We start from the raw sequence: 17500 nt of genomic DNA on the forward strand, positions 1-17500 counted from the left end.
CCTCGGTCCGTCCAACAAATTGCATCTTGTCTCAAGTCAACTTTTCAAGACTGTTGCGCTATTCCACTTCGTAAGCTTGAGTCAAATCCAAACGATTCTGCTGCATGGAAGCTACTCTTCCTAATTCCAAGAATGCTTCTACAACCTGGCCGCGGAGAAAAACAGTCTGGCATCAAGAAAGCCATGCAGTTGCAACAGAAATTTTTAAATTTTCAGTGGGAAGAGTTGATTCAACTAGAAAAACCTTCAGCAGTTTCGAAACCTAGTCGTCTTGCACAAGAGCAGAAAAAGAATGCTGCCCTGAGGCTCATTCGCTGTGGTGAAATTTCGAAGGCAGCCAAGGTCATCATCAGCAATGGTTTAGCTCCAGCCTCAGAGGAAACGATCTTGAAGCTGAAAAGCAAACATCCAAGTCATCATTCAAATGTTCAAGTTGACGGTCTCAAGTCTCAATCTGCCAACGGGCTTCACCTCTCTTTGGTTGCTTTTCTCAAGGCTGTCCACAGATGCCCCAAAGGCTCTGGGTCAGGACCCTCTGGTTGGCGTTTTGAACATTTACGAGACTTGTGTGACAACAGTGTAACCAGAGACGGTCTTTTTGCAATCTGTTCTACCATTGCTAAGGGTAAGATTCCCACTGACATTATCTCTTTAGTGTCTGCTTCTCGTCTTATTGCCATCCCTAAGAGCAATGGTGATGTTCGTCCCATTGCTATTGGAGAGTGTTTGAGGCGTTTGACTGCTAAAGCTGTTTGTGTCGATTGCAAGGACTCGTTTTCATCATATTTCAACCCTGTTCAACATGGAGTTGCTACTCCTTCTGGTTCAGAGCTCGTTATCCATCACATTCAGCTTCTTTTGGAAGCCAACCCTTCTTGGGTTATGATTAAGTCGGACATCTCAAATGCGTTCAATAGTGTCGACCGACAATGTCTTCTGTCTAGTGTCAGTTCCAACTTTCCGGAACTCTTGCCCCATGTCAATCAGATGTATGGAGTCTCGAGCCCTCTCATCTTCCAAAAGGGTTCAGAATCAGTCATTCTCTCTTCGGAACAGGGGGTGCATCAGGGGGACCCGTTAGGTCCTGTTTTGTTTGCTACATCAATTCACTCCACACTTGTTGCTCTGCAAGCTAAATTTCCGGAGGTTGTTTTGCTTGCCTACCTAGATGATGTTTTCATTGTGGGTCAAAACAACATGGCACTTCAAGTCTTTGCTTCTCTAGAAGAGTCATTCTTACCGCTCAATCTAAAGATCAATCAATCAAAATGTGAGTTGCTGTCTCTTCAGGGTGATAGTAATCCATCTCCTATTCCTACATCAACATCTGGTTCTGTTGTCTTGGGATCTCCAGTAGGCACCACAAGTTTTGTCCGTTCTTTCTGCCTATCTGCTGCAGAGTCTGGAGAAGACTTTTGTTCTCGGATATGCAACCTTGATGATAGTCAGAGCTCAGTTCTGCTTTTACGTCATTGCCACTCCACACGTCTTAACCACTTAGCCAGGACAGTTCCTGTTTCTCTTTTGATACCTGCAGCTCAGAAGCACGACCGAACTAGTTGTCAAACGTTCAGGAACATTCTTGGTACAGAGGATCTGTCACCCGCGCTTTGGAATCAGATATCGCTTCCTGTTAAGAAAGGTGGCTTTGGTGTTTCGCCTCTGGAGAGAGTTTCGCCTGCCGCCTTTCTTGCTGGTTGGGCACACACTTGCCAATCACTTCTAGACAGGTTTCCAGGTTCAGGTTCCCTGCTGTCGTCTCTGTCAGATCCATCTGAATCTGATGGCCAAATTGTCCATGACCTAGATGAGGCAGCCGCTATGATTCCGCCACTGTTGCTATCTGATGAAGATCCGAAACCAGTTTCGTACGCCCGCCATGAGCTTCTTTTAGCAGATGCAAGAAAATTGCAACACAGACTATCCAATGCTATTGCTCAAAAAAACACCACAGCCCTTTTAGCGTCAGTCGTCTCTGACAAAGATTCAGCACGATTACAATCTCTTCAAGGCCCCTACGCGGGAGCTTGGCTCGACTCTATACCCTCCTCTCGCAAGTTCGCGCTATCGTCTCCGGAATTTAATTTGGCGTCTTGCATGAGGTTGGGGATACCCTTGCCATTTGGAGAATGGGTTGCAAATTGCGAATGTGGATCAAAACTCGACGCTGAAGGTTTCCACCTACTTACTTGCAAGTCTGGCGGCGGTCCCAACTGGCAACACAACAGCCTTGTCGCAAGCTGGTCCGACTGCCTTCTCGATCTTGGTATACATCACCGAAAGGAGCCTCGCAACAGATACAGCAACAGCGATGATAGGCCTGATATCGTCGTATTTGACAGCGAAAATGGCTCATCTCTAGATCTAGATGTTTCATTCGCCCACCCCTGGAGCAAAGACTATCTGAAACGAACAGCTCGAATCTGCGGATTTGCTGCCAAAAAACGTGAGGACCTCAAGTTTTCAAAATATGATCAGGAACGTCTAGCAAGTGGTGACTCACCAGCATTCACACCTCTAGTTTTTGAGCACTTTGGCTGCTGGGGTGAGAAAGCTGTCGACTACTTAAGGGTACTTTCGAGAAAATCTAGGGATGCTGTTGGAAAATCCAACACGGCTGACTTCATAAATTTTTGGCGTAAGCGCATCTCTGTTCAGATTCAAAAGTGCAATTCAAGGGTCCTATTAAGGAAGATTGACAGGCTTACCAACTCAAGGAGACCATACAATCACGGTCAAGACTGGGATGCCCAGTCTATTTGGGCTTCATAATTTTGACAGTTAGTAAATTATTATACGTATGGATTACGTTTGGTGACTGTAGCTGTCTACATTCTAGTTTAGCATATCAGTGATTTCTGTATATTTGGCTGTTTAGTTATATCTGAAATATAGCCAGCCAGCCAGCCAGACAGACAGACAGACAGACAGACAGACAGACAGCCAGCCAGCCAGACAGACAGACAGACAGACAGACAGACAGACAGACAGACAGACAGACAGAAGTGCAACGCAAAAGTCATCATGAGAAAAAAATCTCAGCTCTGACAGACGACATTGACTGTACTGTAGATTGCTCTACCCAGTTTTTCAGCCACTAAGTTGGCTCCGGGTAGTCTGCATTGTTCTCTTTTAATTAAGTGTTACATGTTTGTTTGTTTTTTAAAATCTAGTCCTAGTAAACTCTCGTAGTTACAGAACTTTATATAGTTACCTTGCTAGCATTGTATTATAGATGTATGTTTGAAATAAATGTTATTTGACAGACAGACAGAAACACAGACACACAGACAGACAAGACAGCTCTTCTTTAGACATATAGATCTAAGTTAAGAGACGAGTCTTCTAGCCAGAAATTCTTTCTGCACATTGACAAATTTATTCTAATAATTTATCTAATGTTAGTCAATAATTCAAAAACCAGTCTAAGTGTGAAAGCAAAAACCATGGATTTTCTTAGATCTTTTTTACTGTATACAGTATGGTACCCCTCTTTTACAGTTTATTGTCATCCCTCCTCTAGCGTCCATTGGCACCCTTTTCAGCGCCTATAGTGGTACCTCTCTTGTAACTTTCCGGTCATCTTCACATAGAAATGCGACGTTTAAATTTCTTTCTTCCCTTGTTATGTTTAGTAGCACTTTCTTTCATTAGAACCCCTCCTGTAGCATCCATTAATGGTGCCCGTACTTCTCTCCTAGCGTCAACTAACACCTCCTTTCCAGCGCTCACTGGCCTCTTTTCTGTACCGTTTGTTGCCATCTTTCTTTCATCACTTATTGGTACTCCTGTCTCAGCGTTTAGTGGCATTCCTGCGTTAGTTGGAAGTTTTATGTTCGTCAGAGTTGAAAATCGAACCAGCCGTAGCGTAGTAGCCAAGAGATAAATCCCAACGATACACACAACAGCTAAGAGCAACAAAATCTGGTGTCGCGAAAGAGACATCCGCTTGCGATCCTAAAGTAATAAATATGAGATTATCTACGGCTATACTTTCGTCAAACTACATAATAGTTAATTATTAATCTACAGAGAAATCAACTGATAATCGAACTGATAAAGACATTAGAATATTTAAGTTTACAGTGTCAAGCTAATTGGTAAGTAACCTTGTACTTGTCAAATGCGCGATAACGCAGCCTACTTCTAGAATGCAAAAATGTTTGGAGAGGCTGAAAAATTTCAAGTATTGCTAAATTGATTTGCATAATATTTTTTACACATAGTATTAACTTAATTAAAACGTAAAGGTTAAATACTAATTTAAACGTTTAATTGCGCTTCAAACAACGAGTAACATCCAGATGTTTAAAATTGCATGCATAATGCCAGCTGAATACATATATAGTCATCTATCTACATTTTCTTAGCACAAACCTATGAAACTAAATCGATACGTGATTCAAGATAGGAATTCACGAGGTTACTTATCAACGGGCTCAGGATCCTTTTCCACTTGTTGCCATTTACTGTCAGTCAGTAAATTGCTACAAGTTTTTTATTGTATATTTTACATAATATTGTAAAGAAAACGGTTTATTATTGAGTTCTAGAAATGTAATGACTAACTTTATAGCTTTTTATTGTAGAGTAAATTTTCTAAACCTGTGAAAAATTTATTTCAATTATTTATTAATATTTAGTAAAGATTAGCATCCAATCTATTATTTGCTAATTGTGTTAAATTTTGTATGTAGTCTAATAATTCTGTTTCTTTTATTTATTAGAAAAACAAAAAGTATAATGTTTTATATAGTTATACGTCTAGATATCGTTCTACAAAATTCAATTTTTTGTCGTATTTTGAAAAGCAGCAAGTGGATGCCTTGACATTATTTAGTCGATATAAGTGATTGGGTAGGATGTGAATAGATACAACTTACAAAGCTCATTCGAAATCTGTATGGCCTTACTTCGTATCCCAAAAACTTGCGAATCGCATTCTCCTGTTGTCTGTTTAGTTTGCTTTTGAAGCTGATGAGATGGTCCATACTGGCAAACTCCTCAAGTTTCTTTTGTGGTCCAGGATTCCACCACAGATCGATATTTTGGCGATCATACAGATCTCCTCGTGCAGCGTCTTCGTTTCGATACAATACGATAAAAACTGTAAAGTGATATCAACGTGAGACAGACAAACTGGAAACGACCCAAGTTAATTAACTAGCCAATTTTTGCACCACAGATAATTTAGACTCTTACCTCGCTTGTTGCCTTCTTGATCACAAGTCGAGCACATGTGTTCGATTTCTCGATACATGCTAGAGCGGTCACCTTGTATGTAGACGAGGGTGCGGTTTGCACGAGGCATCACAAGGAAGCACTTGGCACGGCTAAAATCAATTTTTCCTCTAAGAAGTTCCTGGCCGGAGAGCACCCGTCGTTCTCTGTCTCTCTTTTTGATCTCTGGAGATGCAACCCTCATCAGAGTATTACTAAACTCATGTAGAGCCTCTTCGTTGGGCCCTGTCAATATGATTGGTCCTTCATTGTCCTCTGCTACAGAACTCATAGCAAGAAATCGGTTAGTCTTGACTGGCTTCTAACTAACTGTTTGCTCAGTTGATGTGGAAATGGAAACTCTGCGTCGCTCCCCCTTGTCTCCGTTGACCGTAAGTCACGAGATGACTAGATAGGGCAATCTTATCAGCACTCAAACTTGCGCACTTAGTCCAACAAAAATTTGTACAAACACTAGAAAACTGAAAATCTAGACAAACAGTGTAGCTATTATTAAAAATGTAATACGATTGCGGTTCAAATATAATAGAATATATAGTTAAAAAATTTTTAAACGTTGAGTTTCCTAATTGATTATAAAAAAATTTGTATACAATGCAGTAAATGCAATATTGCTAATAAAATTCGAAAAAAATGTTAAGGTACATAAATTATTAGAGCTATTATATTTTTAATTAGACATACTCGATTCCGCAGTTGTAATCTGATTTGCCATTACAGCCTGGCAGGACAAGAATACGAATGCTATTGCTACTTAAAATTTACTAAACAACCATTTGATTGCATAATTGTCAATAAGTTTCAAATATTTGCACACTAAGTGCACCAGGATTTACAATGAAACACGAATTATCTATGCAGTTTCAACAGAGAACATGTACACATATACATGGTACCAGTCGAGCACGTGGTCCTGGATTGTCAGAATTCGAAGACTAGACTAAACCAAAGTAGTTTATCTCACAGCGAGTATGTCCACAATTATTATTGAGCTATTCCCAAAGAGTAAAGACAGGACAGGAGCGTCGCTGAGTCTCCAAATTTGTCGATTTCAGCAGCAAGATTTTGTTAGTCTAGTCTGTTAAATTTTAACTGCATTGGCCAACTATTAACAAACGCAGTAGTTGATTGTCTAGAGTAAATTGAATGCATGACAAGTAGAATCTGCGGTATATTGACTTAACTACTGTATATAATGGCAAAGTTTTAATTCTACTAAAATAAGTTTGTGTTTTAAAATTGGAGATACCTGTCTTCAATAGGATATAGTGCGTGTGTGTGTGTGTGTGTGTGTGTGTGTGTGTGTGTGTGTGTGTGTGTGTGTGTGTGTGTGTGTGCGCGTGTGTGTGTGTGTGTGTGCGTGTGTGTGTGTGTGTGTGTGTGTGTGTGTGTGTGTGTGTGTGTGTGTGTGTGTGTGTGTGTGTGTGTGTGTGTGTGTGTGTGTGTGTGTGTGTGTGTGTGTGTGTTGCGCCTGTGCTCGTGTCCGTACACGTGTCTGTGTTTGTGTTTGTGCTCGATACCTTGATCGTACTGTAATGTGTTTGCGCTCGTGTATTTAGTCTTTGACTGTGACCGTGGCTGTACTTGTAACAGCGTTCGTGCTCGTGCTCGTGCTCGTTATCCGTGTTCGTGGTCGTAACCGCGTTTTTGCCCATAACTGTGCCGGTGACCATAATGGTATCTGTAACAATGAACGTGTTTTGTCTATTTCGTGCTTGTGACCGTGCTCGTGTATGTGTGCTGGTACCTGTAACCTTGTTCGTTTCTGGAAACGTAAGCGTGACTATGACCGTGACCGTGTTTGTGTCTGCGTTTGTGACCGTATCCTTGCCCGTGTCCGCGTAACCGTGTTTGAGTCCGCGTTTATGCCTGTGACGGTTCTGTGTCCGTGCTCATGCTTGTGACCGTACCGTGTCCATGTTCATGCTTGCGACAGTGCCGTGTCCGTGTTGGTGTCCGTGTCCTTGACCTTGTCTTTGTCTGTAACTGTGTTTTTGCTTGTGACCATTCACGTTTCTGTAACCGATTTGTACCTGGGTTCGTGCATATGACTGTGCTTGTGTTTGAACACGTGTTTGTGACCATATTTGTGTTTGTGCCTGTGCTCGTAACCGTGTTTTTGTTAGGGACCGTGCCTGAGATAATGGTTGTGTCATTAATTGCCCCAGTCCGTGAACGTGTCGATGTGTGTGTGTGTGTGTGTGTGTGTGTGTGTGTGTGTGTGTGTGTGTGTGTGTGTGTGTGTGTGTGTGTGTGTGTGTGTGTGTGTGTGTGTGTCTGTGTGTGTGTGTGTGTGTGTGTGTGTGTGTGTGTGTGTGTGTGTGTATGTGTGTGTGTGTGTGTGTGTGTGTGAGAGAGAGAGAGAGAGAGGGGGGAGAGCGTGAGTGCGTACGTGCGTGTTTGTCCGTTTTCTTGTCCGTGTCCGTGTCTGTACTCGTTTCGTGCCCTTTCTTTGTCCGTTCCCATGACTGCGTTTCCACAGTTCGATGTCCTTCTTAACAAACGAGTGCTTAAAGATCAGTACGGTACGTTGTACACAAGAGGAAACCCCTATCATCAATCCTCAACAGCATATTGTACGAAGAGACGATTTTTAAAAAAATATGAATTTCATAGCATTTGGAATAACACACCATAAGGATGCGAAAAAATTACCACAAGTAAATACGTACACTTTATAAGAAATTGCAAGCAGTAAACAAAAACAAATATTTCAAAGAATCAATAGAAACTCAAGTGTTTGAACCATTAGTCTGTTTTACTGTCTTTACTGAGGCAGCTAGTGTTGTCAGCCATGATGACAGCAAAGCCCGCAGTCGAAGTATAAGTTGCACATTCAAGGCAATTATTGTCACCAGCTTGGTACTCAACATCCAAGGAACCCGGCCGCAGGCCATTGTCCCTAACTTCATTGTTTCAAACCTAGTTGTAATGAACCAAATATGAAAGAGAAAGAAGTTAGTAAACCACCAGGTTGTAGGCCGCCTCTAAATACACAAAAAGTCATTAATTGTTATCAACTTACTATAGTAAGAAAATAAGTAAAACAGGAACGGCTCGTTGTATTCTTACGTTTCAGTTAGGCAACAAATTTGCTAATCAATTTATCACTAGTTGTGTTGCACTTGTTTATGCTAGTGTTGATTATAAAGTTTAACAATTTCTTTTGTTAATATTTATGAATAGATTGCGTAACGCAGTATTGCCGTTCATACTGTTAGGCGAGCTTATAAAACGACAAAATGAGACTACCTACGATTACTATTGTCAAACTACGTAACAGTTAATTAATTAATTAATCTACTCTTTCTGTTCGAGAGACCAACTGCTAATCAAGAAAGTTAAAAACGTAGACGTCAAAATATTTAATTTTACTGGGTCAAGTGATTTAATTAATTAATGATGTTAAATGAAATAATTTTATATTAAATAAAAGTAATTTTAATTAAATAATTAAATTTTTAAATAATTAAATAAATTGATTAAAATATAATTTTGTGTGCGTTTTAGTTCAAAGCAAACAAATCCGATTTGTCAAATTTGCAATTTGGGGGAAAATTTTATTTCAAGTGCATTCGAATTTCCCTCTTTTACTAGCTCAACTTGAAGCCATTGTTAAAATTAATGAAACTGCTCTAGACACAAGCTCTAAATTTTTTAGACATATTTCACTTCAAATCGTATCAATAGGTACAACCACTCACAAATGAGAGAAAACATTATATATATAAAAACAGTTAAGTAATAAGATTTAGAGCTGCAATTACTAACTATATGACACACGCACACGCGCGTGCGCGCGCACACACACACACACACACACACACACACACACACACGCAAACACAGACACACACATACACACACAGACAGACACAGACACAGACACAGACACAGACACAGACACAGACACAGACACAGACACAGACACACACACACACACACACACACACACACACACACACACACACACACAAACACAGACACACACATACACACTCAGACAGACACAGACACAGACACAGACACAGACACAGACACAGACACAGACACAGACACACAGACACACACACACACACACACACACACACACACACAGACACACAGACACACACACACACACACACACACACACACACACACAGACACACACACACACAGACACACACACACACACACACACACACACACACACACACACACACAGACACACACACACACACACACACACACACACACACACACACACACACACACACACACACAAACACATACACACACATACACACTCAGACAGACACAGACACAGACACAGACACAGACACAGACACAGACACAGACACAGACACAGACACACACACACACACACACACACACACACACACACACACACACTCACACACACACACACACACAACACACACACACACACACACACACACACACACACACACACACACACACACACCACACACACACACAATGTAAGCTTTTTACAGAATTCAATTTGTTGTATTTTCTTTAAAGAAAGCAGCAAGTACATTGCAACAGAGCACTGCCTGAAATTTAATATTCAGAAAAGTAAATCAATTAGTTTTAGGAAGAGGCGATCCATTTACTGTAAAAAGACAGCTTTCTCCATCAATGGAAAGCGTCTGCCTGAAGTCTAAGATGTCATTCATTTAGGTTATAAATTATCGGCTGTTCCGAAAGAAACAACTGTTGCGGTGGTAGAGTGGTGTCGGAAGTTCTCCTCTTCATTGTACTCAGTTGTAGGGGCTGTCAAAGTGTGGGTCGTAATCCTACAGTATGGAAAACGATAATGTACTCCGTATTGTTACCTGTATTGGGCTATGGATGCGAACTGTGGGATTTGGGTATAGGAAGTATCCAACGTTTACTACATCAAGCGTGGAGAAGAGCGTATCGTAGAGGGCTGGCGATCTCAAACAGAGCGTCCTTGCGGGAAACTCTTGGAGATCCTATCAGGGAAGCTCCAGATCTATTGAGTGTTAGCCAGCTTTCTTTCCTCTAGAAAGCAGTTCATTCTAATAATGAATTAGTGAGCGGGTTCATTCTGAATACTCAAGGTAATCTGTGGCGATCAGTGAACAATGAGACAACGACAAGAATCATGGTGTTGTCCTACATGGACTTCAAGAGCTGGATTAAACCTTAATTTTATGTTTGTTTATTCTTCTACGTTTATTCTTCTATGACTATCTGTTTTTACTTGTTAGTATATGTATCTTGTCTGGCTTAGAGCACTGTACCTGTAGTGGTAAAAAACAAAATATATTATTATGGGTCGTTATGCCCCTCCATAATGGGCAAGTGTGGTCTTTACCTCAATCTGGGCGGCCACCAACCCGGCAGGTTAGCCCAGCAGGGTACATGTTTCTGTGTAGTCCACTCGACGATCAAAGACTAACCAATTCGATATAGATTGCAGGCATTACGGTGACCCCGAACCCGATACAGCATGTCTAGTGGATATCAGTGACCACCAGGAAAGCACTGAACGTCATCCTCAACGGACCGTTCGCTAGACCACAGAAACTCCCAACGACTGAAATGAGTCATAATTTTATGGATAAAGCTAGAGAAACACGAGATAGAAAGACAGACAAGTTTCATAATTTACTGTCGTCACTGGGGTTTGAACTCCCAAACCATGGAGTGGTAGCCATTGTCGCTAATCACTAAGCCACGGCGGTGACTTATTTTGTTGTGCTCAACCAGATCAGTCTGGCTTGTAAAGTTTATTACAAGTACTGGAAGCAAACCCTGCTTCAGAAGTACTTAGACCATCACGGCTGTCTAGAAAGAAGACATGACTTTACGGAGGATCCGAGTAGATCCCAGAAGCACTGTTTTCTGCAAGTGCTGCAGGTTGTGATGACCTTGAATAATGTCCAGCCACCGTGCAATACCTCCGCGCACTGTGCCCAAAGTTCCCAAGACCACCGGAACCACCAGTGTTCGTCAATGCCACATGCGGCTTATCTTCACTCGCAAGTCGCTGTACTTCGCCAACTTCTCAGCATGTTTCTTGCCAATGTTGCCATCAGCAGGACAGCTGATATCAATAAGAAGACAAGTGTTTGTATTCTTATTTCTGAGACAGATGTCTGGACGATTGGCTTTGATCTTCCTGGCAGTGGAGATGGTGGTATCCCACATCATGGTAATGTCATCCGTCTCCACAAGCCTATCAGGATGATGCCGGTACCATCTGCTCTCCACTGGAACCACCAAATGACGACAAACATCCCAGTGAATGATGGAGGCCACCTGATTGTGTCGATCAGTGTAGTTCATCGGTGTCAAAGCACTACAGCCTGCCACAATGTGGTCGACTGTTTCCAGGCCTACACTGCACATGCGGCAAGTAGGACTGACATCACGATGTAGAATCTTGCGTTCATAGTACCGGGTCCGAAGAGCTTGGTCTTGAGCAGCAACAACCAGTCCCTCAGTTGCAGCAGGAAGATTCGCTGCCTTTAGCCATCCGTAGGTCTCTTTCATGTTCACAGGCGGTTGCTCAGTGAGACGGCGATACTGCCCGTGCATAGGCGTCACGCTCCAGGACCGAACACGAAGAGAACTGCAACAGTACGGTAATGTCTCGCATCTGTTTCAAGCGCTTGCTCGAAGCCACCTTCAACCGAGATGGATGCATTCCTGTGTAAGTTCTGCGACTTGTCGTCCAAAGCAAGACTCCTCCACAGCTGTGCAGTAAACCGACAAAACATGCGCTTGATCGAGTGTGAAGATCTTCCAGAGTCACTCTCCCGTATCATCTGCATGAAAGGATCAGAACAGTCAGCAAGGTAATAGTTCAGCCTCACAATACAAGATTGATATGTCGACTCAATCTGTTGTAACCCTCTACCCCCATCACTGCAAGGGTGCGTAGAGAGGAGCTTTCTGGTCTGTCGATCAAGCTGCTGCAGGTCCGTGCACCCCAATGAATGACGCCAAAACCGTAAGTGAGAACCGGTAGTGCAGACCCATTGATGGCTAAATCTTGTTCCGACCATACAACTCAGTCCGGAGAACCACCTTCACTCTGCGAAAGTACTCACGACGGAGTCTCTCCCGCATCATGCTGTGCTGAATACCGTTACTCTCATCCACACCCAAGTACTTGTAGACTTAACCCGGTTCCAGACAGTTGATGGTGTCCGTTTTTCCTACCGTCACTCCAGAGTTGTGTCCAGAAAGCCTGCCGTTGACAAAATGTGCAACAGCACATTTGTCCAGACCAAACTTCATCTGGATTTCATCAGAGAAGGTACGAACCGTGTGCAACAAAGCATCCAATTGATCAGAGTTTCTGCCATACAGCTTCAGATCATCCATGTAAAGTAGTTGACTGATAAGCTGACGTTTGGCAGTCTCACCATGCCCAGTGGTCACCCGGTAGCCGTAACCGGTTCTGTTCAGCTCCTTGCTCAGAGGATTGAGAGCCATACAGAAGAGAAGTGGAGAAAGTGAGTCACCTTGAAAAATGCCCTTCCTGATCTGCATAAACCTTGTATTGATTATACTGTTCCCGCAAGAAAGCACCATCGATGTCCTTCAACTCTTCATCACACGTGACAGGAACCCGCACAAGACTGGACTGATCTTACGCAGCTGAAGACATTGAAGCAACCAACTGTGTGGCACGCTGTCATAGGCGTTCTGTTAGTCTACCCAAGCCATGCTCAAGTTCTTGTGCCTGGTCTTACAGTCTTCGGTAAGCAGCTTGTTGATCAACAGCTGATCCTTTGCACCAAAAGATCCCTGTCGACAACCCTTCTGCTCCGGAGCCATGAGGTTTCTCTGATTCAAATGCCCTGCAATCCTCTGCCTGATGACTGAGGTGAGGGTCTTATAGAAGACAGACAGACACGTGATAGGCCGGTAATTTTTGGCCTGGTCAGTCTTGTCATTCTTAGGAATCAGAGTGGTTATTCCTTGAGACAACCAGTCGGGTCCAGAGTCTGCATTCTGAACCAACTGGTTGTAGTTACGAGTCAGATCAGTGTGAAGACACGTGATACGCTTGACCCAGAAACCATAAACCTTGTCTGGACCAGGAGACTTCCAGTTCTCCATCCTTTTGAGACACGATGTGACCTCATTGTCTGAGATAGATAACCACTGCTGCTCATCTTTCCGGTGCGTCTCGCCATCGGTTTGACGTCTCAGCCAGAAGGCAGACTCATTGTGATGTACCTCAGTTTCTAAGATACCACCCCAATACTGTTCGATCTCAGACTCGGATGGCGGGGAAGTGACCTGGATAGTCTGCTTACCCAGCTCTCTGTCTGTGTGTGTCGTTATGCCCCTCCATAATGGGCAAGTGGGGCCTTTACCCCCATCTGGGCGCCCACCAACCCGGCAGGTGAGCCCAGCAGGGTACATGTTTCCGTGCAGTCCATATGGCGATCAATGACTAGCCAATTCGATATAGATTGCAGGCATTACGGTGACCGCGAACATCGGGACAGCACGCCTAGTGGATATCAATGACCACCAGGAAAGCACTGAACGTCATCGTCAACGGACCGTTCGCCAGACCACAGAAACTCCCCATATTATTATTATGTCGTGCTCAACCAGATCAGTCTGGTTTGTAAAGTCTATTACAAGTACCGGAAGCAAACCCTGCTTCAGAAGTACTTAGACCATCACGGCTGTCTAGAAAGAAGACACGACTTTACGAAGGATCCGAGTAGATCCCAGAAGCACTGTTTTCTGTAAGTGCTGCAGGTTGTGATGACCTGGAATAATGTCCAGCCACCGTGCAATACCTGCGTGCACTGTGCCCAAAGCTCCCAAGACCACCGGAACCACCAGTGTTCGACAATGCCACATGCGGCTTATCTCCACTCGCAAGTCGCTGTACTTCGCCAACTTCTCAGCATGTTTCTTGCCAATGTTGCCATCAGCAGGACAGCTGACATCAATAAGAAGACAAGTGTTTGTCTTCCTATTTCTGAGACAGATGTCTGGACGATTGGCTTTGATCTTCCTGGCAGTGGGGATGGTGGTATCCCACATCATAGTAATGTCATCCGTCTCCACAAGCCTATCAGGATGATGCCGGTACCATCTGCTCTCCACTGGAACCCCAAAATGGCGACAAACGTCCCAGTGAATGATGGATGCCACCTGATTGTGTCGATCAGTGTAGTCCGTCGGTGCCAAAGCACTACAGCCTGCCACAATGTGGTCGACTGTCTCCAGACCTACACTGCACATGCGGCAAGTAGGACTGACATCACGATGTAGAATCTTGCGCTCATAGTACCGAGTCCGAAGAGCTTGGTCTTGAGCAGCAACAACCAGTCCCTCAGTTGCAGCAGGAAGATTCGCTGCCTTTAGCCATCCGTAGGTCTCTTTCATGTCCACAGGCGGTTGCTCAGTGAGACGACGATACTGCCCGTGCATAGGCTTCCCGCTCCAGGATCGCACACGAAGAGAACTGCAACACGTACGGTAATGTCTCGCATCTGTTTTAGGCGCTTGCTCGAAGCCACCTTCAACCGAGATGGATGCATTCCTGTGTAAGTTCTGCGACTTGTCGTCCAAAGCAAGACTCCTCCGCAGCTGTGCAGTAAACCGACAAGCCATGCGCTTGATCGAGTGTAAAGATTTTCCAGAGTCACACTCCCGTATCATCTGCATGAAAGGATCAGAACTGTCAGCAAGGTAACAGCTCAGCCTTACAATACAAGATTGATATGTCGACTCAATCTGTTGTAACCCCCTACCCCCATCACTGCAAGGAGCGTACAGTCGGTCAACGTCTGCAGCAGGATGGTGGACACCGTGCATAGAGAGAAGCTTTCTGGTCCGTCGATCGAGCTGCTGCAGGTCCGTGCACCCCCAATGAATGACGCCAAAACCGTAAGTGAGAACCGGTAGTGCAAACCCATTGATGGCTAGAATCTTGTTCCGACCATACAACTCAGTCCGGAGAACCACCTTCACTCTGCGCAAGTACTCGCGACGGAGTCTCTCCCGCATCATGCTGTGCTGAATACCGTTACTCTCATCTACACCCAAGTACTTGTAGACTTGACCCGGTTCCAGACAGTTGATGGTGTCCGTTTTTCCTACCGTCACCCCAGAGTTGTGTCCAGATAGTCTGCCGTTGACAAAGTGTGCAACAGCACATTTGTCCAGACCAAACTTCATCTGGATGTCATCAGAGAAGGTACGAACCGTGTGCAACAACCCGTCCAACTGATCAGAGTTTCTGCCATACAGCTTCAGATCATCCATGTAAAGTAGATGACTGATAAGCTGACGTTTGGCAGTCTCACCATGCCCAGTGGTCATCCGGTAGCCGTAACCGGTTCTGTTCAGCTCCTTGCTCAGAGGATTGAGAGCCATACAGAAGAGAAGTGGAGAAAGTGAGTCACCTTGGAAAATACCCCTCCTGATCTGCATAAGCCTTGTCTTGATAGTACTATTCCCGCAAGAAAGCACCATCGATGTCCTCCAACTCTTCATCACACGTGACAGGAACCCGCACAAGACTGGACTGATCTTATGCAGCTGAAGGCATTGGAGCAACCAACTGTGTGGCACGCTGTCATAGGCTTTCTGGTAGTCCACCCAAGCCATGCTCAAGCTCTTGTGCCTGGTCCTACAGTCTTCGGTAAGCAGCTTGTTGATCAACAGCTGATCCTTTGCACCAAAAGATCCCTGTCGACAACCTTTCTGCTCCGGAGCCATGAGGTTTCTCTGATCCAAATGCCCTGCAATCCTCTGCCTGATGACTGAGGTGAGGGTCTTATAGAAGACAGACAGACACGTGATAGGCCGGTAATTTTTGGCCTGGTCAGTCTTGTCATTCTTAGGAATCAGAGTAGTTATTCCTTGAGACAACCAGTCGGGTACAGAGTCTGGATTCTGAACCAGCAGGTTGTAGTTACGAGTCAGATCAGTGTGAAGACACGTGATACGCTTGACCCAGAAACCATAAACCTTGTCTGGACCAGGAGACTTCCAGTTCCCCATCCTTTTGAGACACGATGTGACCTCATTGTCTGAGATAGGTAACCACTGCTGCTCATCTTTCCGGTGCGTCTCGTCGTCGGTTTGACGTCTCAGCCAGAAGGCAGACTCATTGTGATGTACCTCAGTTTCTAGGATACCACCCCAATACTGTTCGATCTCAGACTCGGATGGCGGGGAAGTGACCCGGATAGTCTGCTTATCCAGCTCTCTGTAAAACCGTCCAGCATCTCGTTGAAACAAACCATTCTGGCGAAGTCTCTTACGATTCTTCTCCAGCCTCCTGGTCCGCTCGACCTTGGACTTAAGTTCCATTTTCAATCGATTGATGGAGACCTCACAACTCTCCGAACAGGAAATGCCCAACCGATGCCGAAGACGTCGAAGTTCATGTAACATACGAATGCCCGATGAACCCTTTCTAACCTCCAGCAACAGTGAGATCGCACGTCGAAGTGTGAGAATCTCCATATCCAGCCTTCGTCTCCATGTCGGTGTTTGAGAATTGGTTGACTTCGTCGTCTTTAAGCCCCGCCTTTTGGACACTAGCGAAGCAGCAGAGTATACCAGGTAACTGATTTCACTCATATCTGGTTCATCCTTTAACGAACTGATGATTGTGTTAAGATCACCAATAAGCTTCAGGGTTCCACTGTTCACAAAGATCCTTGGAAGGCATTGTCTCTCACAGATAGGAATTTGCCTGACTTTCTGCAACTCCTCAAGAAACTCTCGACGAAGTACAGGGTCCACAGCAGCATCACAATCAAGCGAAAGACCATCCTCCGTTTGGCAGCAGTCTGGACTGAGTTGAGATGAAGAAGTTTCCATCCTTTCTAGCCGAGAAGCTATACTAGGATGTGTAGTCATCAGATCAGAGCTCACAGAGTCACAAGGGGATAGTGATTCCCCAACAGCACTGCACTGAACTGAATCCAAAGTGTCATCTACGGATAGGATATCACCACTATCTCTTGCAGATGAGCAGTCCTTAGAGAGAACAGTGACTGACTGAACAAGGGAGCCATCTCCCAAGTGATTAGCAAACTCATGATCCTCTTGCATCATTGACACGACAGATTTCCCACCACGTGCAGCAGGCGCCATCCTGACTGAAGCCATGCAAGGTGACACATTGTCAAGCAAAGGCGTGACAACTGAGCTATCAGATGATAGAGCAGAAACCACATCCAACGCCGACATCTGCACACCACGACAAACATCAGTCGTAACAGATAAC

General features: G+C 44.3%; 2 protein-coding genes and 1 long non-coding RNA gene across 3 annotated transcripts in view; 1 reads left to right on the forward strand and 2 right to left on the reverse strand.

The window, feature by feature from the left end:
* Positions 1-983: 983 nt before the first annotated feature.
* Positions 984-2959, forward strand: LOC134183362 (uncharacterized). Its single transcript, XM_062650867.1, has one exon. The coding sequence runs from the start codon at positions 988-990 to the stop codon at positions 2770-2772; it is 1785 nt and encodes a 594-aa protein (XP_062506851.1). The 5' UTR covers positions 984-987; the 3' UTR covers positions 2773-2959.
* Positions 2960-3406: 447 nt separating this feature from the next.
* Positions 3407-5602, reverse strand: LOC134183563 (uncharacterized). The gene is made up of 3 exons (XM_062651145.1): positions 5203-5602; positions 4914-5107; positions 3407-3957 (listed from the first exon to the last, which is right to left on the reverse strand). The coding sequence occupies exons 1-3, from the start codon at positions 5510-5512 to the stop codon at positions 3586-3588; spliced, it is 876 nt and encodes a 291-aa protein (XP_062507129.1). The 5' UTR covers positions 5513-5602; the 3' UTR covers positions 3407-3585.
* Positions 5603-7879: 2277 nt separating this feature from the next.
* Positions 7880-17500, reverse strand: part of LOC134183778 (uncharacterized) — a 10759-nt gene continuing 1138 nt past the window's right edge. The window contains exon 4 of the long non-coding RNA XR_009970566.1: positions 7880-8228. This is a non-coding gene — a long non-coding RNA (uncharacterized LOC134183778). The remainder of the gene's footprint in view (positions 8229-17500) is intronic.

Source organism: Corticium candelabrum, chromosome 8 (assembly GCF_963422355.1).
Source record: "Corticium candelabrum chromosome 8, ooCorCand1.1, whole genome shotgun sequence".
NCBI classification, from domain to species: Eukaryota; Metazoa; Porifera; class Homoscleromorpha; order Homosclerophorida; family Plakinidae; genus Corticium; species Corticium candelabrum.

What these genes read in the sequence shown, in the direction of transcription:
- LOC134183563 (XM_062651145.1), bottom strand. Translation starts at nt 5,512, where the DNA reads ATGAGTTCTGTAGCAGAGGACAATGAAGGACCAATCATATTGACAGGG. An exon ending in TCAAGAAGGCAACAAGCGAG is followed by an intron (nt 5,108 to 5,202) that starts GTAAGAGTCTAA and finishes ATCACTTTACAG; the next exon opens with TTTTTATCGTATTGTATCGA. An exon ending in GCAAGTTTTTGGGATACGAA is followed by an intron (nt 3,958 to 4,913) that starts GTAAGGCCATAC and finishes TTATTACTTTAG; the next exon opens with GATCGCAAGCGGATGTCTCT.
- LOC134183362 (XM_062650867.1), top strand. Translation starts at nt 988, where the DNA reads ATGTATGGAGTCTCGAGCCCTCTCATCTTCCAAAAGGGTTCAGAATCA.